Here is a 24,642-nt window from a genome sequence, read left to right as displayed (position 1 = left end):
ACCTACATGCCCATGCTCAGGAAACCTCTACAAACACACAGCATCCATTATATACACACGTACGGATGTGTACAACCCTCCTGGACTCGAATCTGGAGTTTAAATTGACTACAGCACTGTCACTGTCACCACGCTACATGTAGCGTGCGGTCCCTGTGGAGGAGACAAAGACCCGGATCGCCCTCGCGGATCCCCAACAGGTTCCTCTTATTACCTAATCACTTCCAGCACCACGTCAGTTCCACCTGGTTACATTGTTGATATTTGTTTTCTGTTAACATAAATAAAGGCTCTGTGCTGTTTTCTGCATGCGTCTCCCAACTGTACATTATCTTGTTTTGCTGTGCTATGGAGGCAACAGACCACAGTAATCACTATAACAAAGCACAACTGAGAAGTGCTGTCTATCTCTCTCTCCTTTTATCTGGAGCTTGTGTAAATTGGTGATAACTAGTGATATTTAAAATTATGAAAAAACTGTTCTAGTTACAGCAACCAACCTTGATCCATGTCTCAAACTCAATCTGGGTCCGTGAATTTGAAAGAATTGGTTCTTGAAAGCTCTTGAAAAGTCCTTAAATGTGATGTTTAAGAAGGCATGGGAACCCTGTAGTGATTTTACTCTTTGCCAACCTCCCTGTTTTATGTATGACCTGTTTAAGACTAACTATATGGCCAATAGTATTTGGATATATACTTTTTTTGTAATTCTGGTCTAGGTCTGATGTGCGTAGCTTTGCCACCTTGTGATGAAGTCATATTAAAGGAAATAATGTTTGTTCCCCTGGATTTACGTTCATATCTCGGCATGAATGCTCCCTGTAACTTCTCAGGGAAAAGAAATACACAGAAATATTACAAAAAAGACAAACAGCTCTCATAAAACGTAACCCCCAAAAAACGTCCACATACATTTAACATGGTAGCCTGGGACCCAGACGAATTCTGGGAGCTCACTTAAACTTGCTCTGCCTGTCTATGCCAGGCTATTAACATGGTGGGTAATATCTAAATAAAATGATACAATGATCTATCTCATGTAACCACCTTCTCCCTACAAAATAGATATTGCAATTTGATTTGCCCACACTGACAGAGCGCGAGGTGTGTTGAAGAGGAGAAGGGGAGAGAGCTCTCTCTCTGTCAGCAGCCTGTCTCTTTAACGAGGGAATGGTCGTGGTGTTCGTCACCTCACGGTGCCACGTAAGACATTTTCATATTGCGCTTTTGGCCTTCCATTAAACAACTCTCGTGTGGTTCTGTGTTCGTCACTTCTTTCACTGACTTGTTGGCCGTACACTAGTCATGTAGCTGCTGTTGCGATATGCCAAGCGCTGATACAGGTTGGTGGTGTTGCCCCGTGAAGTAGCAACGGCAGCGCGGCATATTTCTGCACAACACCTGACGCTGCGCAGCATCGTCCTTTTTAAACCGACGTGCTTTTCCTCTTCGAGACTAAAGTCTCCGCTGTATCAGTTTCCGACTGTTCTGTCGAGCTTGAGGCCATTGTGCAGCAGGTTAATGTAACGTGTCTGATGCTTGTTCTTGGAACCGAGTGCTCCATTCGCTCGCGTATCACGTGACCCGTGTAATCGCGTCCATTGCGGATAGAAAATCGCGTTTGATCATATCGCGATATTATCACAAATGCAATTAATCGTTCAGCCCTACATAGAACTTAAGTCATCGTGTTCCTGATCCTCATGTCTTCTGGGGTGTTGAATGGCAAGCTCCTACCTCCGCTGTTAGAGCCAGTAAGCGGCCTGCAGCCAGCAGCATCGTCCCCAGAGCCTGGACCCAGACAGACATATGCAACCAGTGAGCCAGTAAACCCCACTGATACCCATACAGCCACAGAGGGAGGCAGTGCAGCCCGCTCACCACCAACGTACCTAGCGGTGTCCGAAACCCTAACAGCACAAAGTTTAAATTAACTTACAGAATCGGGGATTCAACATGAGCTGCACAGTATATCAACATTGACTCATTTCACAGCGGCAGAATTGTTACCGTTTGCCATGACGGACTGTATGAAGCAAGGACTGCTGGTGAAGCTGTTCTTCCAGTGGTCACATCTGGCACTGTGGTTACACACAAATACACACCACTCCAGTGCAAACACCAGCCAGCCCTACTAGACCATAATGCACACATGACATCAACACACACACACACACACTCTCTCTCTCACACACACACTCTCTCTCTCTCTCTCTCACACACACACACACACACACACACACACACACACACACACACACACACACACACACACACACACACTCTCTCTCTCTCTCAAAATTACAGTGATCCTTTCAAAGACATGGGGTGCAATAACATGTGTATCTACTGTAAATCTAACATGTTGAATGTTCTGCATCCACCAGACCTGAAACAACAGGCCCCACAGCATGCCTCTGCCCAGATTGTCCACAGCTACGTCCATCCAGTCCCCGAACCTGGAGCTCTGGCCCAGCCTCCTCGCCAGCCACCGATCCAGTCCCGCACAGAACACATCGTGACACACTGGAGACAGAACAAAATAATTTGCTATGCAATCAGCAACTACGAACCCTCAGAAAGTGTTTTTGAGTTTTTTAGCTAGACGCAACCCTAAACTATATGCAACTCAGAAGATTATTGATTACAGCTACAATTTCAGTATCAGCGCTTATGTTTACCAATATGATATCTTTTATTGTACAGAATAAACAATGCAGAAAAATGTGCACTTATGTTTACATTTTACGTAAAATAAATGTTCTTAATTCATTTATATTTGGTTGTATAAGTGTTTTCCTCTTTATTTATAGTTATATATGATAAAGTTTAGAGTTAATCTAAAATATCAAGCCTCAATTTCATCTCTTTGTCATTAAGGTTTGATCACGACATTTTAGGAATCATTGACAGATTAAAAATAAATATATACCAAATCTTGTACTACCTAATATTGATATTGGCCGCCAAAAATCTATCGGCTGGGCCCTAATTATCAGCATTTCTTCAATAATACCTTTAATTTTGAATCAGGTTCTCCATCTGAAGTGCATCTTTTGGATGCAGCTTGACTCATCAGGTCAGGGGTTCAACATACCCAACCTTGAGCAAGGTCAAACAAGGTAAACATAATGTGCTAAATTACCCTCAAGTGCTATAAAGACTAGTGCTTTTTATGCAGCCTCATTCCGGAAAAACAGATGATGCAACCGAGCCCTTTTAAGCCTTGTTCGCTACCATAACCAAAACAGAACGTCCACTGATATGGTCACTATCCTCCCGTGGTGGCCACGAGCTCATACACAGCTATTGTTGCTTTAGTTTGACGCGCTTGTCATGTTCGTCACACCTACTAGGATTATTGCTGCGTTCAAGTTTACCTCGGAACTCGGACCCCGGAAGTGGGGATGGTGATTTTTTCCCCCAACCCCCCGAGTCGGAATTACGACTCGCAGGGGGCGTTCGATTTGCAATTTCCGACTCGGAGGTCGTAAATCCGACTTCCTAGATCATACTGGAACGATAAACCCGATTTCCGAGGTAAACTGGAACGCAGCATAATGCTGTCCTGCCATGTGTCACTGACGTCTCACGCCAAACTCCAATATAAAATCGGGAAATGTAACAACACAGTGTCAATTATAGCGTTAAACGCGTGGTATATTTTGGTACACAAAAATGTTTAACCAATTAAACGGTCGACTATGTGTTATGGTTATTGCTCGATTCTTAGCCGCACTCGTGAACATCGAAACGACGAGGGCACCTTTGGGGCGGGCGCGGCGCTGGTGTTATTTCCCTGCGCAGCCACCAGATGGTGCAACTCAACTCTTACTCCTTTACGAACTACTCTCCCTACAACAATCATACGCAGTAAGGGCTTGGTATGACTGCGCGTAATGCTACACAATATTTTGTGCATCAGTAAAAACAGCAACACACAAATGATCTCTGTCTTGTCATTATCGCTTGGTGTTGACAAGCACTTGAGGGAGCGGATCAACTGACCTGTAGAGTCCGATCATGTGACAGAATGGAGGCGTCGCTGAGAACATTCACCCGTTCACCACACGCACACACACACCACACCACCATCACCACCACCAACAACAACAACCTATTTCACAACAAATGGATAAGGCGACCAACACTTCAGGCCAACTCAGCGCGTAACATGTATCTCCACGCGTTGCAGTGAGATGAGGGGAGCATGGGGGCCAAAGAGTCGAGGATAGGATTCCTGTCGTATGACGAGGCCGTCAAGAGAGGTAAGCCGTAAAGCAAGTGACTAAATCCACCTCAGCGGCGCTAGCTTAGCTGAATGTCTGCTAGCCAGTCTAGCCTGGTACATATCGTCTAGCCTGGACATCCTGACCACGCAGTAGGATCTAGAGGTTTAAAGTGGCCTAGACTATTGTACAATGCAGACACAGGAAAACAACAACACACGGCCTGAACGGCATCGCTCGGATCCATGTTAGAATTCGGCAAAGTGACACTAAAGGAAGCTGTCTGAATTGAAATTATACGCTGTCGTCTGCTCCCCAAAATACCCTACGCTGGGCAGCCGAAAATAAGTGTCCCAGTAATTAAACCTTAAATAAATGTCTATATAAAAGTCAATTCATAATGTATTTCATCCTGAAGTGATACATTCTTCAAATGAACAGCGATGCCCTAATGACTGTCGAGTTATGACGCATGTGTCTTTGCTTTCAAGCGATGTTACGTTAAATTGACAGATTTGTTTTACTGTGTTTTGTGTAAAGTGTTACTTGTGGTACAAAAGGAATGGTTTGGCTTGACAGCGTTTCACCTGAACAGCCAGGCAAGCCAGCCTTGAATGTGTGCAAACTATAATTTTTTTGTCTTGACAGCTTATGCCTAGTACCGTTGACGTGTGTGCGGCTGGTAGCTTTTGCTCGTCCGGTGTAGACGCTTAGCTGGCGTGTTACGACAAAGCTCCCAGGGGGGTATGAGTCCAGACTGTTTGTTTTATTTTGTGCTTGTATCGGCTAATGTCGGTCGTCAATGTTTGCGTTAGTGGACCGCCCGGTTGTTCTGCTAATCTGTACACACGCTAGCTAGCTAGCTAGCTATGGAGTCAACAACTAACAAATGTGCATTGCTTGCTGCCGCCACGTTGACTTGTTGGCTTTTTTAAATTGAAGTCCTTGTTTGATCTTTGACAACATGAAGCAGGGACTCCTAGACCCTGTATCCTCTACACCGTCCTCTAACATGTTTCACCACACTCACAGGTGCATCTTCAGAAGTATCGTGCTGTCATGTCAGGTTAGACGCAGGAGTACGTCTAGGCTTAGGGTAAAGCTGTGTTGTAATTGATGCACCATCTGAGTGTAGGTGCACTTATGTAAGATATGGGTGAGCATGTATCAGGAAGCACACACAGCTCTTATCCCCTCTTGTTGCACTTTAGTCCCTGTTAAACATTCATCCAGGACACCGTATATCTTTACTCGAGTCAATTCACGTTTAACTAAACGATTATGGCCTTTTACTGATATTATTTTATTTTCAGTCAATATTCTTTAGGATAATTCTTTATTTCTACTCAGAGGCAGATGTATGAATACATCTTGACCTGTTCTGTTTTTATTAGAGCCCGACCGATATCAATTTTTGGGGGCCGATGTCAATACCGATATTAAGGAGTGCAAGAGTTCCGATACATCGGCGGATATAAATATATACATATTTTAAATCTGTCAATGTTTCCCAATACGTTGTTATAGAACATTTATGACAAAGAAATGTAATAGAGGCTTGATATTTTAGTTTGACCATAAATCTATCGTTAATAACTCTAAATAAAATGAAAACAGTGATACAACCAAATATATAGAACTTAAATTAAGAAAATATGCTTCATTTATTTTAAACTGTAAACATAAATGCACTTTTTTACTGCATTGTTTATTCTGTAAAATAAACGATTTCACATCGGTAAACATAAGCACTGATATGTCTGTGAAAGGCTCATATCGGCCAACCGATATATCAGTCAGGCTCTAGTATTTCCTCCATTAGTATATTTTCAGTATCTGCTCCCTGTGTGGTGTATTGAACATTCCTCAAGCTGATTGCAATTCCCACTATCACGGTCACATGTGATCACACTAAAACACGGGGGTGACTGGAATTATTCAGCCATGCGGCCTCAACTGGAAACTCACTCTAGCAGGATACAAGTAGGATAATTGTCAGGGAACATGTTGGAAAGGTCAGACTTTGATGTGTTTCTTGTAAGCTCAGTACCATTCAAGCCCAATTTTGTAAAACTAAATGTATCTTGCTGTTCACTTTTATTTACACTTTACACACATAGATATCAGGTCCACTCAATATTTCTGATTTATTTTCATCAAGACCCATGAATTATTCCTTTGTTGAATAAAGTGAAAAATAAATCACAGTATCCCCCCCTTTGTCTAGATCTGCACCAAATTGAATGGGATCTTTCTTGGCCCATGTCTCATCCTTCCACCAAGTTTTGTTGAAATCCGTTCAGTGGTTTTTGTGTAATCCTGCTGACAAACAAACCCACAACAAACTAATGGAACAGGGTGAAAACATTCTCCTTGGGGGAAGTGATAAAGATTTTATTGGAAGGGATAAAAAATTAGCAAGTGCTCATTCTCTGAAGTCATATAGAATATAATCAGTGTGGCTGCATGATATGCCTGGTACCTTAATGGATTTTGTCAACCCGTATGGATAAACATGGAATTTTAGCTCTGACAGGTCTCTGCCACATTAAAATAATGTGTCCATTTAGAACAGAGAGATTCAACAGACACATGTTGTGAAGAGCCAAAACAGGAGGTGGACAAAATGGTCCACTACAACAAATTGAACACAGATTTGAATGACTCTTTCTTTATCCAAAAGAGTGTGTTAAAGTGAATATATGTATTGCTAAATAACGATAGCATTAACAGCTGTTAAGTTACCAGTCTCGAAAAAACGACCACCACCACCCACTCTCTGTATTAAACCACCAAAAGGCACACTTAGGACCTTCAAGTGACAGGATGATTGAATATGTACTCACATGGGCAAAAAACCTAAGCATATAATATTCAAAAAATATTTGAAAAGTCAAAGGCACAAGACTGCAAACAACTTAAAGAAGGTAATCTGGAGTCCGAAAATTCAAAAAACATAGGTCGTAGGTCTTGTAAGAATCAATTAAGGAGCAGTGTTTGTTCCTGATGGAATGACAGGGTCTTGAAATCCTAATTTTGCAGCTGAATAAGAGTATTGTGTCCTTCAATGTACAAAATGGATAGGATAAAAACATGACTGGTTATGAATGAAGACCAAGCATCTTAAAGCTTGTGTTATTGTGAAATTATCCAGAAGGCTGGTGTTATTCTTTGTTGTATTGAGAGGGTAATGTTTAAGTAGTACATTTTTTTTTGATTTTTCAGTTGAGGAACAAAACTTCCAGAAGTAGCAGTGACTGTATAGCCTTGCACTAGATAATAAATTAATAAATGAAACCTGATAATGCTCAGTTACAGGAACTCCTGTCTGACCTTTGCCGAAGTATTGCCTAACGTCAGAGTTCATTCTGAAGCCGTGGTTTGGGAGCTGTTGTGTTGAACAGAATTCTTTTGTAACAATCCATCTTCCACATGAACATACACAAATAAATCTTCATTAAAAACACCAGTTGACGCTGGGCACCTCTGCGGCAATGTATGCAGTCCCTGATGTTAATTTGTGTGAAGTTCAGAATTCACACTCAGATCCTTTGTTGCGAGGTAAGCCCTTGGTTAAATTGTGTGTATCTGTTTTAATGGGAAGGGCTGTCGAGGAATATGTAAATGTTTTTTCCAAACAGGTTGTCTATCCTGTGTGTTCATGAATCAGACTCCAGAGATTCCCTGGAATACCTTGACCATCACTTAATACAGCCACTATGGTTACCACTCATCCTGCACAGAGCCGCAGTCACCTGAGAACTGCATATAATTGCATTCCTGGTTGACGTCAGCCTTATCAGCCTGGCTGACTGACCACTGTTTTGCATTCTTACTTCTTGTACTCCCTGTATGTGCATGTACAATTGTCTACTGCTGCGTCAAAGGCTTCCAGTGTGGTGTTTGCTTTGGAAAAATGGACATGTTGTTGTTTAGGTTGTTGCAATTTCTGCGTGAGTATCACATTACAGAACTGCAAGATATGGCGAAAAAGGTCATTCAGTATTTCCCATTAATCGAGAGTGGGGTGGCCCACCACCTTTTCACAATGAACCAAACCTTTTTTTCTACACATCCCATAACAATATACACGTTTTTTTTGCACCATTACTGCATTGTAGAGCTCCAAGCAATGCAGTCTCTCGCCGCACTGTCTCTCTCTGTTTTTCTCTCTGTCTTTGATTAGTTGTTTGGTCCATAAAATGTCAAAACATTGTGAAAAATTAAGATGGTTTCCCCCAAAAATTATGTTATGTTTTGTCCACACCAAAGGTATTTAGTTCACTGTCAGAGAAGAGCAAAGAAACCAGAAAATATTCACATTTGAGAAGCTGAAATCTGAGAATTTAGTAGTCGATTACTAATCGATTAATCCATTAACTGTTGCAGCTCTATTCAGGACTTATTATGATGTGACGTAGAGAATGCTCAATTCTGGATGTGATGGAGGAAGGCATGGATTAGGGTTTCGGCAGCAGAGAGAGTGAGTGATGGCCGGAGGCAAGCTTTATTTTTGAGATGGAAAAAGACTACTAGTAATTTAGTTGACATGATGTTTGAAGGAAATGGTAATGGTGAAAGACTACAAGGTCACTGATGTGTAGGTGAGGGAGTTGTCGCAGTGAGAGAGAAGTTACAGATGGTTTTGGTGAGAGATTTGAGATGTATAAAGTGCTAGATATAGAAGCACTCTATGAATGTGTGTGAATATCAGCAGTACTGTAAAGCGCTTTGATTGGTTGATAAGATTGGAAAAGCACTGTATAAATGCAGTCCATTTACCATTTATATGTGGGGACTTGTTGAACTCTGAAGCTGTAAACTTGACCCATCTCACTCAGTAGTCACATGCTGGTGACATAACTTAATTGTGACATCAAATACAATTGCACATCAAACTGCATGTTGTTGAACACATCTGACTTAATTTTCTCTCTGATCATCTCAACTGTGTAGTGACTGATGTGGAATTGAAACGGCTGAAGGATGCCTTCAAGAGAACCAGCGGCCTCTCCTACTACATGACCCAACAGTGCTTCTACAGGGAAGCACTGGGAGATGGAGTTCCGCCTAAGGTTGCAGAGGTAAGCCACAGGGATGTCACACACCGACCTAACATTGAGCTGGACAGTCAATATTAAGAGACTACTTGTTGCTGCTGAAATACCTTAGTCTTAATTAGTCTAAAGGCAAAATAATAAAGAATAAAGAGAGATTTTGGTAGAACTGAGTATCGATGGAACGACCTGGTGGTTTTACGGAGTGTTGATGGTCTGTTACAGCCACAACAAACTTTAACATAAAAATTCTGGCTCAAACTTGTGACCTGTAACACAATGAGAACGCCATATTAGAGTATCAATTTTTACAACAAAGTATTTTATTTATAGCAACAATAATAAATAGATTGCCAAATTACCAAATACTTGAGAGACTGGGAGCTGGCCAAAAAGAACAAAAGAGGGAGAAGTGTGGGCCAACCAGCAATAGGCCGTAGGACCCACAACTTCCCCATAAACTAACCAGAACTTTAAATCATCTAAACTGAAAATAAAGCCGTGAAAATACGACTACCACACTCCCAGCCTCAACAAGAAAGAAACAAAACATAAAAGCACTAAGGTGCAGGCTGGTTCTGGATCAGGAGCGAAAGAGTGAGCTTTCCTTCAGCCCTCTTTAAAAAAGAGGCAGGGCACCCTTCAATCAGTCCCCTCATCATGGTCACCTGGGAGAAGCACAGACAGCAAATGATCAGCAGAGTCACAGTATGAGGAGGAGCATGTAACAGGGACATAGGAATAACTGTTTGCCTGGATAGCATTGCAGCCCGGAGTTCCCTGCAGATGATGCGGTGTTAGGGTGACAGCTGGAGTCACAATAGTATTTTTCACTTACATCTCTCCTACGTCATTCTCCTTTAATTAAATGCTACACATTCAGAAAAGAGATTTAGCTCTGGTACTGTACATTTATCATTTATAATCTGAAAATAATTGTTAATACCATTTTTTTTATTGAGAATTCCCCTGCAAGCATGTTCCACCCAGCACAAAGTCCAGCTCTGCATACCACTTGTACACATTTATTTTTGTGAAAAATTACTTTTTCAAAAGAATGGGCAAGTGTTTTTTCTCATACTGTACTCATTGTACACATTGTTGCACTATTTTGAACAAAATAACTACTTCATTTCACCACCTTGACAAACGACATTTAAAAAATAAAAAGTGACACCCCGAAAACCCACTGTCAGGGACGGTGAAGCTTCGGTCCGATTAACTATTAACACCTAAATACCAATTATTCATCACCATTAATGAGTTGAATTTAACTTACAAAACGCAAATGAATCTCACATCATAAAAGATTTAATTTATCTATTATCCATTATAAACGCAGATCATATTTGCTGTACTTCAGTCCACATACAGTAAACATACATGTGACATGCTCATCAGCTCGTCTATTAGACAAACTACATGTGGCTCTTCACCTTTTTTAAATTTTATAATATTAAATACAGTTTGGTCTTCGACAGTGATGTTAGTGAAAATAAAGATATTTATAAATATAAGTCCAATCAAAAAGCTGAGGAGGATGAAAGTGGTGAGGCTCTGAAAAGACTTCACAAATAATGAAAGACAAAATATCAGTGTATCAATGGTTTAAATCAACACATTGCATCTGATATACTGCAACATAAATAAATAAATATATATTAACTATAAAGTAAGTACATGGTGAATGAAGTCCTGTCAGGTCAGGTGACTGTTGAAGGAGACGGTGTCTCTCTCGGAGATCATCCATGGAGTAAGGTCTTATGATACATCATGAACTCAGCTCAGCCCTGACTGCAGCATGTTGAGAACCATGAAACAATTCATCATTAACACTGAAGACATGTCATACAAATATACTGTTCAATTTAAGCAGGTAAAGAACTTATTCATAAAGCCCCAGTAATAACTTTATCCAGCACGTTGTGGTTCTCTCTCTCCCTCTCTCTCGCACGCACAGGCACACACACATAGCTTCAGTGTCTCAATAAAAATGACACAGAATGAACTCTTCTTGCCAGGTTGTGGTTTGTTATGGAGAATCCAATGACTCGTTTTCCCTGGTTAATATTTAACACGAATTAACCATGAAATCAACGATTTTAGCAATTTAATATAAATTTACTTTTCACATGAACTTCATTGTCGGTCGCTGTGGCCGTCTGCATACAACCATGGTTTCACGTCCGAGGCGAGTCCCGTAGAAGTCTGAGTAAACATCCGTGAAGTTCACTAGCATAGGGTGTAGCGTAGCATTCATGAACGGGCAGAGCGAGATCCAGAACGCGGTTCGCTCGTCCTCATAAACCAGAGGCACGACAGGAGAGACGCTACTGCGCAGAATCAGTCGGCCCACATCCAGGAAGTATCGCAGAATTCAGAAAAATTTTGGCACTAGCGCTGATTGAGCAACTCTCGTAGAAATGAATGGTGCTGCCATTTTGTCTCGGCGACATCCAACGGCCACTATACTAGTAACTTTCATAAGAACACAGCGGAGCTCTCCGCCTCCCTCAGTCTGTTATTCGCGTGTGAACGTGAGCGCACGTACAACATTGAGGAGCAGTGCAGGGCTGAGTGACAGACTGAGAGCTGCTTTGTTGTAACTCTAAGTAACTCTTCAAAAACACATATACGTGTATAGTTGCATCTTTGCATTGACTAAGTATGTAAGCTATATTCGCGCGAATAATTCGCACCTTTAGAGATCTTTTATTTTGCTATGAGAAGTGTAAAAATATTTTAGTTTTTAAATGAGTCTGTGGCGCAAAAAATTAGACTAGTGGGCCTAGTCAATTTATGGGAAAAACTCTAACGATACAGTAAATGAAAAGTAAACAAAAATACAACAAAAAATATAAAACAAGCAATATTTTAACGTAAAATGTAACATAAATGCACATCTCTTCTGCATTGTTTGTTTTGTAAAATAAAAGTTATCATATCAAAGAAGTTAAAGTGCTTCCGGTTGATTTAAAGTGCAGATTTTTCTTTTCTCCAATGACTAATTGATTGGTTGTGTAAGATTTACGTTAACAAAGATTTTCTTTGGTAAACTTCTGCTGTAAAATCCATGAAAAGACACATACAGAAATCTAGTTCATGTTCATAACATGATGTTGAAAACCCTGTCATCTGAAAAACAAACAATATGGCGCTCTAATTCATCTCCTACTCTCATCCCTGGAGTTCTTGTGCTTAAAATCATGCATGTACACATACAGTGTCACTTAATACGTATATATTGGCCTCTGTGGTCTTTCATCCAGGGGGAAGGATTTGTCTTGGGAATGAAAGCCTGATGATGCAGTAACTGTCTTCAGAAAAAAATGACAGTTGTTGACTAACAATTAGCAGAATGCAATTTGGTGTACATCGACTTAATTTAAGAGGAAGGTGGAGATATGCGCTCTACTCAGTGCCACTCTAGTTTATATTGAGTTTTTATTCAACATTTCATAAATTTTAATAACTAGGTCAGTGGATGAATTGGTACTGTTTATTGATATTTTATTTTAGTGATATTGATACTTTACTTCTCATTTATTTTGATACAAACATATTTAAATGAGTAAGGAAAAAATTTTAATTTAAGTGAAGTCCATCAATCTGGTGAACTTTGACAGCAATTTATGAGGCTAGATCTATGAAGAACTTTATGCTCTTGTAAACAATTGTTTGCTGTAGACTTACCACCTATATATGTGTTGTATGGAGACTGACTTCCACCCACATACAACTACAAAAAAGAGGGAAAAATAGCTTCTTTTGAAAATACCATTCTTTTCATAAAAATAATAACAGCGCACAACAATTAACTAAAATTATCAATTTCTGATCAATTAAAATGAACAGAAATATTGAACTTCATACCTGCAGGAATTTTGAGGAAAAGTAGCAATTTGTATAAAATTATAAACAGATTATTTCCTGAGGATAATGCAATATATCCTCAGGAAATATATTGACTGTATTAGGATTTTTTTATTTTATTTCCACTATTATACATATGTTATATGTTTGTTCTTCAAAGAAATGACAGACAGAGGGGCTACTGCTGGAGACATCTTCCTCATCCTGCTAATTATATAAGAAATCTGTTTGTCATATCATATATTTTTCTCTATATCTAGGCTATCAAAAAAACAACAAGTGAGCCAAACAAAAAAGAAAAAAAGTGAGTATCTTATGTCAGAAAAATAAAATAAGAATAAAATGAATTTTAAAAATACCAGATCCGGTCTATGACTTGGACCAGCAGAAGTAGAGTGTACTTTCACTTTAACTAAATGTTTCGACAGATCGCTCGTGTTACCGCCTTAACTTACAAAACATTTGTTACACTTGTGGCAGCGGGCATTGTCTCCATTGATGTAGTACTGCAAGAAGTACTGCAAGACTTTTGACCGGTTCACTCTCTGCGCCATCGGAGCAGGCCTGAGCGTCTCTGTCTGTGCCGATGACAGACATCAGTGAGAGCTGGCCCCGCCCACTGCATCGGACAGGCTCTGACACAGACAGACACTCACACATCTCTACTCAGTACGCTGCTTCTCTCTCCATTAGCTCTGCTGAAGCAATGCTGCAAAAACACACAAATACACGTCTAGTCACGTCTTTGCATTGACTTTGTGTGTAATCTATATTTGCGTTAAAAATTCAGTTATTCATTTTGCCATGATAAGTGTAAAAATATTTGAAGCTGCTCCCTTCTGTTATGTGTGACCTCCTTCTGCCAATTTTACCTTTAAGACACTGACCTTGTTTTTGACCTTTGACTTCATTCTCCTCTGTAAATGACCCAGCTGTCTTGTTGTTACTAATATGTTGTTTATTCTTTATTGTTTCTTGTAGAAGAGATGTTGATCTCACTGAGACTTTCTAGATAAATTAAGCTTAAAGATCCCCTCTGCACTACTATAACTACTCTGCTGTAAAAATAATTATTGGCAAAAAAAAATTCTTCCAAAAAAGATCAATTTAAACATTTTAGCATTTCTTTTTTCAAATTACATCTACTCATTCTCTCTTATAAAAAATTCTATGCAAATATTCCATCATTCCATCAGAATTATTGGCACCACTGAAATTTAAGTTCAGAGTAGGGCTGGAACTAACGATTATTTTCATTATCGATTAATCTGTAGATTATTTTCTCTATTAATCTATTAGTAGTTTGGTCCATTGAATGTCATAGAATGGTGAAAATGTTGATCGTGTTTCCAAAACCCCAAGATGACGTCTTGTTTTGTCCACAAACCAAAGATATTTAGTTTACTGTCAGAGAGGAGCAAAGAAACCAGAAAATGTTCATATTTAAGAAGCTGTAATCACAGAATTTTGACTTTTTTTTTTCATTAACTTGAACCGATTAATCGATTATCAAAATAGTTGGCGATTAATTCACTAGTCGATTACCAATCATTTGATTGATTAACTGTTGCCGCCCTAGTTCAGAGTTTAGAATATTTTAGAAGTTTACAATGTAGTAGGCTACATTTTGATTTGCAGCAACACCTTCTGTTCAAGGAAAATATAAACCAAAGAAATATGTTTCCTAATCAGTGATAATAAATTCCAGGATCTCTGTCGCTGTTTTGAAGGAATACACAGGGCCAGGACTAGGCGATATATAGAGGTTATTGATTATAGCTACATGTCTATCAATAAGTGAATTAATGAGGCATTAATTACAAGCATAGAACAAAGTCCTTGGAATCAAACAGATGACCAAAGTTAGCAGCGAACTACGTAACACTAGGAATTATGTTGAATGGTTAAGATCACTGTCCCACATCAACTCTTACCACAGACACTACAAGTTTTGCCTACTTTTGCCTCATTGTCCTGTTGCCGGACACTTTTAGTTGGATCCAAAGTTGTTCTGACTCCACTTGCAACTATTTATCAGTGTGGTGCTTCCTAGAAGCCAGTGGAGATGGTAGACTGACAGCAGGTCTTCTCAGCTGTTGGCCACGCTCACTCAAACAGGCCGACATTTCTCTGCTAGTTTCTTGGCCTGTTTCTCTTGTTATCAAACGGGTCTACTGCACTGACTTTCTTGAACATTATATAGTCTTTAAAAGTGAGGTCAGAAAATGTAGAAAAATGTAGTAAAGTACAATAAGACTGAAAAAAAAACGTGGGAAAAACTGAATAGATTAAATAAAGGCCATCCGGTGTTTTTCCTCACTGACCAGGTCGAACTGTGAATCATAGGTGGACACAGGGCCTCCTTTGCCCTTTGTTTCATTAACTGGGGAGGAATAGATTTGAAAACTTGCTTTACTCGATTATTAGTTCATTAGTTTAGGATCAGTTCAAGTGAGGTTTTTCACAGAAAAATTACACACACACTTCAACTTATCATGTGAACTTGTTTATATTTCTTGCATTCTCTCTGTGTTCCAGGTTATTTACACCTCGTTTGGAGGCTCATCTAAAGGGCTCCACTTCAACAATCTGATCGTGGGTTTGGTGCTCCTGACCAGAGGACGTGATGAGGAGAAGGCCAAATGTTAGTTGCTTATGATGAGTCTGTGTTGATTGTCTAGTTAGGCGTTTTTAGCACCATATTTAAAATCAGTCACAGTCTGAAAATCTCAGATGAACAACAATCAAATACAGTTGTCTAAAATAAGAATCTTTCTTGAACAATATAAGTGTCCCAAAACAAAACAAAAAGGCCAAGTAACATTTTTTTCTAGCAGGGCGCTGCGGATTGCTGTAAACCTCCTGTTTTCTACTCTCACTTCTGACACACTTACACCTAAAGATTCTAGCTTCTATTCTCATTACTGCTGCTAGGTGCAAGAATCCTGTCTTCCTATGATTAAGCTCATCTCTGTGTCTGTGTGCTCTCAGATCTCTTCAGCCTGTTTGCCAGTGATCTGGGCGGATATGCTGCCAGAGAAGATATAGAGGCAGTTCTGCAGGTCCTGGATGGAGAAGTTCCGACCTCCCTCAAGAAATGTTTTCCTGAGGTCAGCAAACACTGCAGTGTGTGGGTGTCGCCACATGGGCACGCACTGGAAAACACACAACCTCAATTTGCACTTAGTAATAACAATATCGCTACAGACTGATCATTTGAATATCACCACATTTTCTTCGCTTGTATCATTGAGTTAGATAGCAGTGTTGCAAATAGCAATGTTTGCTTCACGCTCATAAAACGGCTATTGTCACTAGTTGAAAACAACTCAACAGAGATTATACAAAGGTTGGCTTTACAGCAAGTCATTGTGCTGGTTATTAAAATACAAAAGAGCCTTTCAATGTCATAATGTGATTGAGATGCATGCTTTCAGATATTTGCATCCCAGCTAGAGTTATATCTACCTGATATTACTAGTTATTATACCCAAACCACCAGATATGAAAGCGAGGGTTGCTGTGGTAGTTGGTGTTACTGGTGTTACAGTACATGGAGTTTAGGCACACACAGATTAAATAACTTGCCCAATATTGAAGAGAATACTCATATTAATGCACTTAACAGGAATTTATCCCCTGAAATCACAACTTAGCATCACTGCTGAGTCAAAGGCCTATCTCCAGTACATACTTCCCGCAACCACACTAGATGTTCCTTGAGGCAGTAGATGGTCTGTCATCTTGTGATTACACTGCTGTGTCTGGACCAATCATTGTTACACGGTGTGTAACAGTGGGGAATTACACTGTGGATTGAGGATTTACATCCCATCATATTAAATTCAAGCTTAATGAGTTGTTATTCAAGACCCTTGTCCATTGTCAGTATTCTGTCAGTGGTTCACATTCTTCAAATATTGATCAATATGGTCACGGTTTAAACAAATGTGAAACGTGCTGGATTGATAGCATGTCTGTCAACTGTCTGCAGCTTCCACCTTGCGGCGAGGCAAAGAATATATGATTTATTTATTTACTCTTTGGCCTCGGTGAAATTCTTTAGTTCCATCACTTAAACTTGGAACTCACTCTGAAAAACTGTTTACTTAAATGTTAGATGTAACCCTGAGGTGGAAGCACTTACACACGTTAAGAAAAAGGAAGATCCATGTAGTTGTTTTAGATGCTGAGCATTAAAGGAAAAATCTTTTTTCAATAATTGATTTTAAGTCAAATAGGAAACGGACTGTAAAGAGCTTTTACAGAACAACTCACAGTCGCCCATTTACACACACATTCATACAGCGCTGCTATCTTCCATGCTATTTCTGTCACATTCGCACATTGCCGTTAAAGGCAATTCAAGGTAAAGTGTCTTGCCTGTCATGCTGACTGGGGGAAGCTGGGATCACACCACCGACCTTTCGTTTTGTGGACGACCTCTCTATCTCCTTAGCCACAGCTGCCAAAAATGATTAGTTTTCATGCAACTGTAAAATATTAAGATATTGACATTACAATGATAAAAACAAGGAAAATAGTAAAATCCTCAAATTTAAAAGACTGAAAACAAAGAAACTGTGGCAGTCGAACCTGGTAATTGATTCAGACAATTAATTGATTGTCAAAAGTTATTTTTAGATTAGACCAACATCCATCATTGTGTTAAACTGTCAAATAAGCTGCATGACAGGAACACAGGGTAGAATACTGATAGAAAATAATGTTAATGGTGAAAGCAGAAATAGGCCGAGCTAAGAGTGTGACTGTGTTTTGCATCAGGGTGACAAGGTGAACTATGAGCGCTTCAGGAACTGGCTACTTCAGAACAAGGAGGCCTTCACTTTGTCCCGGTGGCTTCTTTCTGGAGGAGTGTGTGTCACACTCACTGATGACAGCGACACGCCCACCTTCTACCAGACCCTGGCCGGCGTCACACACCGTGAGTTCATCAGCATTGAATCTGTCTGTTTGCGTGTATAAGTTTTTCCTTAAATGTTTTAATACCACACCAAGGTAAAACAAAGGTGCTATCCTCCTCCTGTTCTATCTTTATGCCGTCAGTCAACCTTTGGTTGTTTTATTTTTTATTATTATTTCATACCTTTTTTTTACTTAATTTTTTCCGTATTTTGCAAACAGAATACAGACAGTATCGCAGCAATAAATAGGTACATCAGTAGAAAATACACATTGGAGAAAGGCATGTGAAATGCATACGATACATCCATGCAACACAAAACCATACAGCACTTTAGTTTAGCTAGAAAGAATGTAGCAAACCAAAAAGACAAATACGGAAAACAAAACCACAAATAATTGATATAAATATACATAAGGAAAAAAAAAGAAAAACTTAAATGGGGGTATGAGCAGGTCACCGGAGACTATAACAAAGTCATCATTGTTTTCCCTAATCACAGTATATCACAAACAAGGCAGGTTATCACCTCTTTGTGTGAGGTATGTGTCCCATTTTTCCCAGAAGGCATTACCTTTGTCCTTTTGCAGTCTTAAGCGGAATGTCATATATTCCATACATTGAATGTTTTTAATTATAACTACCCATTGGTCAATATTGGGAGGTTCTTTGCAAAGCCATCACCTTGTTATGGCCTTTTTACTCTCTGCTATAAAGATTTCAAAAGTTATCTGTCATTTTTTGGTAGTTCTGAATCCATATTCCCCAGGTAGAAGGATAGACAGGTGAATAATATCGTAACTTAGGACTTCTTTAATAGTATTATGAACACCCTCCCAGAATGGTCTAAGAACTGGGCAGCCCCAGAATGTGTGTGGATGGTCTGCCGCACAGTCGCCACACCCTCTCCAACACTTGGGTTACGATCCAGTCTGTTCGGACTTTTGCTTTGGTGCTATAAAAAATCTAACACAGTTTTTCCAAGAGAAATCCCTTCACAGTTATATTTGTCCACTCCTCAGAGGCAATAACAATTCCCAGTTCTTTTTCCCATTTTACCTTAAGGTAGTTTGTTGAGTGGCCCTGAGTTCAACTATGTACTTGTATAATTCACCAATGATTTTTCTAGACAATTTTGCATTGTAAGCCCTAACAAACATTTGGGTGATGCCTGATACATTTCCTGGAATATATACTTTAATGTTCTTTTCATAATAATGACGGAGTTGGCTATAGAAATCCTGTAGAACAAGGCCATACCTTTCTGACATAGTTTTAAATTCTATAAACTCTGATTATCAACCAGCAGGCACAGTGCTGTAAGTCCTTGTCTCATCCATTGAGTGAACGCTGTGTCATTTACAGCTGGTTTAAAGTCTGGATCATAGGTTGGCCACATTAGGATCCGTATTTCATCATGAATATTGAGTTGTTTCAATAGGCCAGACAAGATATCTATAGAAAACCTAACCAACTGTCTCTGGATTTCATGTTTTTTGCGGCCAGTGGGCATCCTAGAAAACTCTGTAAAGGTCTGTCTAGCAGCGACACTCCATGGCTTTCCATTTTGCAAAATATTCTTGGTTGTACCAGACCATCAGTGGTCTTATCTGTGTTGCTAGATAATAGTCTCTAAGACTCGGTAGGCCCATCCCTCAACTGTGCCTTGGCAGCTGTAGAGATTTGTATCTCACCCTAGGGGCTTTGACACTCCAAATGATTTGAGATATAACTTTATCCCATCCTCTAAATTGTCTATCAGAAATATGAATGGGTAAAGACTGAAACAAATAAAGGAGTCAGGGTAGAAAATTGTTTTTAAGATCCAATGACAGGGTAAAATTGAACACTAAAGGTGGTGTTTTATCGACATTAAAGGAGTAACCTGACAAGGCTCCATATGTCTGCAACAAAGCCATTCATCTTGGAACTACAGACTCCGGGTTCTTAGACAGACCAGGATGTCGTCTGCTAAAAGGCATATTTTGTACTCTGTACCTTTTAATGTAATACCTTCTAGGCCTGAATCTTGTCTTATCGTTTGCGCAAGCGGTTCGATAAATAGATTAGACTGCCCTGGAATGGCAGGGCATCCCTGGCGAGTCAAAATTTCTCCATAACCTTAAAAAAGAAACCCCTACCCCACCGAGTCGAAGGCTCTTTCTGCATCCATACTGAGTAGGATAACCCCGAGTTTTTCCCTTTTTATATAGTCAATGGTATGTAGAGTCCTCCTTATTGTCCTGGGTCTGCCTACATTCAATGAACCCACACTGGTCTTCATCAATCAATAAGGGCATTACTTCCTCCATTCTTTTGGTCAAAATAACTGCGTATATTTTATAATCCTGGTTCAGGACACTGCTGCGTCTATATTCGTTTAAGACCTTACCCTCTTTTGGGATTACTGAAATAGTGGCCTCTCTCCAAGATGGGGGGAGGACTCCCTCCTTCAGAGTTTAATTTAAGCTCCTATATAATATTGGTATTAATTGCTCCCTCATTGACCTATACCACACCCCTGGAAATCCGTCTGTACCTGGAGACTTGCAGGATTTCAAGAAGGAGATTGCCTTATTGATTTCCTCCACTGATATTTCTTTTATCAATTTGTCGTTATGCAGTTTACCCAGAGATGGCCAGTCCAAATGGCTCAGGAATTCTTCAACTTTGCAGTTGTCAAATAGTGTGGGCTGGGTGTACAGGGCCTGATAAAATTTCTCAAATGCTTTTTGTATCCCCTCTAATTCATATGTAATCTTTTTGGAAGAAGGGTCCCTAATTTTAAATACTTTATTTTCGGTTTGCTGTTTTTGCAGCCTCCGAGCTAGTAGCTTAGAGGCTTTAGGACCTGCCTTATAATATCTCTGTTTTTTAAAATTCTTTCCTCTAATTCATCGCAAAAAATCGTACCTATTTCTTGTTCAATTGCTCTCATCTGAGAGCAAGTAGTTAGAGTATTTCTGGTTCCTTATTTTTACTGTGTTGTTGTTCAAGATCCAGAAGCTGTTTTTGCAGGTCTAGGAGTCTTTGTGCTTTCACCTTTCTAATATAAGCCATTTACGATATAATTTTCCCCCACAAAACAGCTTTAGCTGCATCCATCATTATCCTTCAAGTATGTATTAAGCTCATTATTTTCCTTGAATTCAGTGTTATTAAGCACACTTATATTTAATCTCTAATATTATGGTTCTACTATCTAAATGCAGTTTCAATTTGACAGTGGAGTGTTCTGAAACATCTCTCAGGCTTATTTTACATTCCTGTATCCTGTGCCTTTCAGAATTGTGCATAAATAAATAATCAATCCTTGAATAGACATCATTGCGGTATGAATAGAATGTAAACTGTCTTTCCTGCAGCAGCCCTGGTGACAGACAGAGCCCCATGCAGTTATGACTAACATTAAGTTGAATGATATAAATGGTAATATAGTACTTTTGCATTGTTCTTGTAATCTTTATTTAGGTAAAGGATTTGAAAAACTTCCACCGCTCTTGTACTTTCACTTAAAGTATATTTTCCTGTAATATATTCACAGAAAGTGTACTAGAGTGCAATTATTTTAAAGTGTGTTAAAAGTGTAATTGGAAAAATTAGCTAAAAGTATGATGTTAGTGTACTTTTTATATATTTCCAGATAGAACATTTTGCTGTTAGTTTGCTGTACTCACATTTTCAAAATGTGAGTACATTTAAAATACAATAAAGTATATTATTTTTTCACCAGGGTTGTAACAACAAGAACTACTGATAAATAAAAACTGGGCCACCATCAAAGATGTCATCCCTTGACCTCTTGTGAAGGGGGGACATCCCGACCACCGGGTGGCGGGTCCCCCTCAGGATAGTGGCAATCATTCAAACTCAAAAGACTGACTACCTCATTTCAAATAAAAAATAAAAAACTTCCGCCTGAGAAAATCAGAGAATGTCCTCAGTGGAACAGCGGAGATCTCAATCCTAGTATGCAGTTTTGGTAGGGAAAGAATGAATTGATTTGATTTTAGTTTATTGATTTGATTTTAGTTTAAGCTGGATTTCCTGCCCCTCTGTTAAGACCTCATCCACTTCCTCGCCAAATGTTTCCAACTCTCCAATGCCCCGCTCGGCTTCGTCAAGTCTCTGACTCACAGTCTCCTCCATTTTCTGGTTGATTTCTGTTCTCATTTTGTCGAGTTGTATTTAAATGTCCTCTTGAAAAATGCTCTGGAAGTCTGACAGTTGTTTAGAGACATTACATTTAAGTTCGGACATTGCTTTGGCCATGTTTTTTTTATTTATGGCGTCGCAATTAGAGGGTAGCGAGGCCGTTTCTCCTAGCAAAGCTTCGTCGCCGCAGCCTGCATCTTACGTGTCCGCGTCCTTCTTTCTGTTTCTTCATGCTATACCAAGGCCCTTTTCTTCTCCCCCTGGCATCATCATGCGTTCATAAGCACTTTCAAAATAAATCTCCTTGGTTGTAGGGGGGTTTATGGTAGTTCAGTCGGGAGCTGAATTGTTATGTGGCCATCTTCCCACTTGTGCCACCGGAAGTCCTATGTGTGTGTGTGTATCTGTTACGTCCAAAAAACTGAAGCGGGTGCCTATGAGCCTAGTGCGTAGAGTGTATAGACCAGGGGTCTGCAGCCTTTACAATCAAAAGAGCCATTTTGGCCCTCCTCCCACCAAATAAAATTCAGCTGGAGCCGCAAAACCTATTTCGATCTTAACATGAAGATAAAACAGCGTATAACGTTTGATATAGTTGAACTCTATATAAAACAACTATAATTGTTGCTTTTAAGAAATTATTGAAAAACAAATTGAAAACTATTGACATTTTATTGCTGTTTTGAACTTATCAAAACAGTTATATTTTGACAAAGGAAAACACCAAACCAAAAGCAAATGTATCTGTCTACGCAGATTTAAACTCTCAATGTTCCTCGGAGACTTTTCTTTTCTTGGATTCATCCATAGCTTACCGGGGGTCGGAAACTCAAGATTAGCCACCTGCAGGTGGCATTGGGCTGTTGTCATGTATGCGTAACTCCGGTTGTGAATTGGGCAGTGCGTGGAGTGTGTACGTAGTGTGTGTGTGTGTACGTGCGTAGAGCGAGAGAGAGAGTGTAGCAGCGAGAAGACCAGTGTGCATGCTCGCACCTGATCAGTAAAGGTTATTGTTGATATTCAATAATATATGCAGCAACTCCTTGGTTCAGGAGTCTCTGTTAACCGCGCTGTTGGTCCCGGAGCAGACAGCTGTCTCCCTGCTACCCGACTACGGTCCGGACAGGATTAAAGATCAACACTATGGATGCAACGCATTGATTAAAACACTTTTTATTTGAGTTCAGTGTCACAGTATCACCCCGATCCCCCAAAGAAGAGGTGTTTCCTTTGAAATGAAAAAATTAAAATAGCTGTTATTTATTTCCACAGTATATATTTTTTTAATTCACAGGGAGCCACTGCAGAGGGGCTGAAGAGCCGCATGCGGCTCCGGAGCCGCAGGTTGCCGACCCCTGGTATAGACCATATAACCACAATGCCCCAGGTGGACGTTTTCCTGTCTGCTTCTTAAACTGTCACTGTCCGACTGAACTGAAAGTTGCAATTTAATGTCTTATCAGATGTCACCTTGTGTATTTCTCCTTTGATCTCATAATTACAAATGAGATAATAATTTTTCCAATTCAGGGAATTTTAGACACTTTGCAGTTTGTTTTTTTTGAAATTTCTCATTTTATTACTAGGGGATGAACCAATATAATACACCGGATTGGTGGATCAGGTATTAGCCATGACATTATACATCATGTACCTTTTGGCATTATTTACTCTCATGTTGTCACAGGTCAAAGATTCAGCGCTCAGTGCCACACCAAGACCTAACCTCATACTACGTTACATAAAAAATGTTATATTAAGTGAGTGCTGAAGATTTTATATATTGCAAGAGCACTGTTATCAGATCTCTATTTGGTATTGGCAGATATCCTGAGCTGAGGTATCCATCTTCACATTTATACCAAAACGTAAGGTTTTGTAATAACAATAGGTAACAATACCCGGCCCCTGAAATTGGATTATGTGTGATAAGTGCCATTCATTTTATACAGTCACTAATGGATTATAATAATAATAATAATGATAATAATAAATGAATAAATACATACACAGAAAAAGTTATTTAAAGCTTCAGGTCAAGTAAATTTAGCCAGGCTTTATTTAGCCAATTAAGGGCAGATGGCTGGAAAGAGCCTGTCTTGTCCAGAGAAACTGAACGCTGCCTTTTAATCTGCTCCCAGTTTATCCTCTTAACTTTGCATCTCTGTATGTGTGTGTTTGTGTGTTGGAGAGAGAGTGACCAACACACTCCTTGTTCAGGACTTTTGCCAGAAGAGGAGCACCAAGATTTTCTCATGGCAGAGCTTATCGCAGCGAATCCTCCGCTAACTTGCTAGCCTTTGACAATATTATCCGAGTGGAAATCCGTGGGAATATCTGCTTTCCTCACAGGATGACACAGACTTTGATCGCGGTTACTGCAGGGAATTTACTATGACCCAAG

General features: G+C 39.7%; 1 protein-coding gene and 1 long non-coding RNA gene across 6 annotated transcripts in view; both read left to right on the top strand.

Annotated features, from left to right (window-relative positions):
* The first annotated feature begins 1,160 nt into the window (after positions 1-1,160).
* LOC118299515 lies at positions 1,161-2,776 on the top strand. The gene is made up of 2 exons (XR_004789885.1): positions 1,161-1,203; positions 2,388-2,776. It is a non-coding gene; the product is annotated as an uncharacterized LOC118299515 (long non-coding RNA).
* A 1,290-nt stretch (positions 2,777-4,066) lies between these two features.
* The window catches only part of usp32 (ubiquitin specific peptidase 32), a 60,782-nt gene continuing 40,206 nt past the window's right edge, over positions 4,067-24,642 (top strand). For all 5 annotated transcript variants that reach the window (XM_035623326.2, XM_035623325.2, XM_035623324.2 and 2 more), the window contains exons 1-5: positions 4,067-4,268; positions 9,186-9,313; positions 15,698-15,803; positions 16,151-16,269; positions 17,945-18,104. In XM_035623326.2, coding sequence (XP_035479219.2) covers positions 4,211-4,268; positions 9,186-9,313; positions 15,698-15,803; positions 16,151-16,269; positions 17,945-18,104 — 571 coding nt within the window. In that variant the 5' untranslated portion in view covers positions 4,067-4,210. The remainder of the gene's footprint in view (positions 4,269-9,185; positions 9,314-15,697; positions 15,804-16,150; positions 16,270-17,944; positions 18,105-24,642) is intronic.

Source organism: Scophthalmus maximus, chromosome 11 (assembly GCF_022379125.1).
Source record: "Scophthalmus maximus strain ysfricsl-2021 chromosome 11, ASM2237912v1, whole genome shotgun sequence".
Taxonomy (NCBI): domain Eukaryota; kingdom Metazoa; phylum Chordata; class Actinopteri; order Pleuronectiformes; family Scophthalmidae; genus Scophthalmus; species Scophthalmus maximus.
Note: the sequence above shows the minus strand (reverse complement) of the source record. Positions and strands in the feature narration are given on the sequence as shown.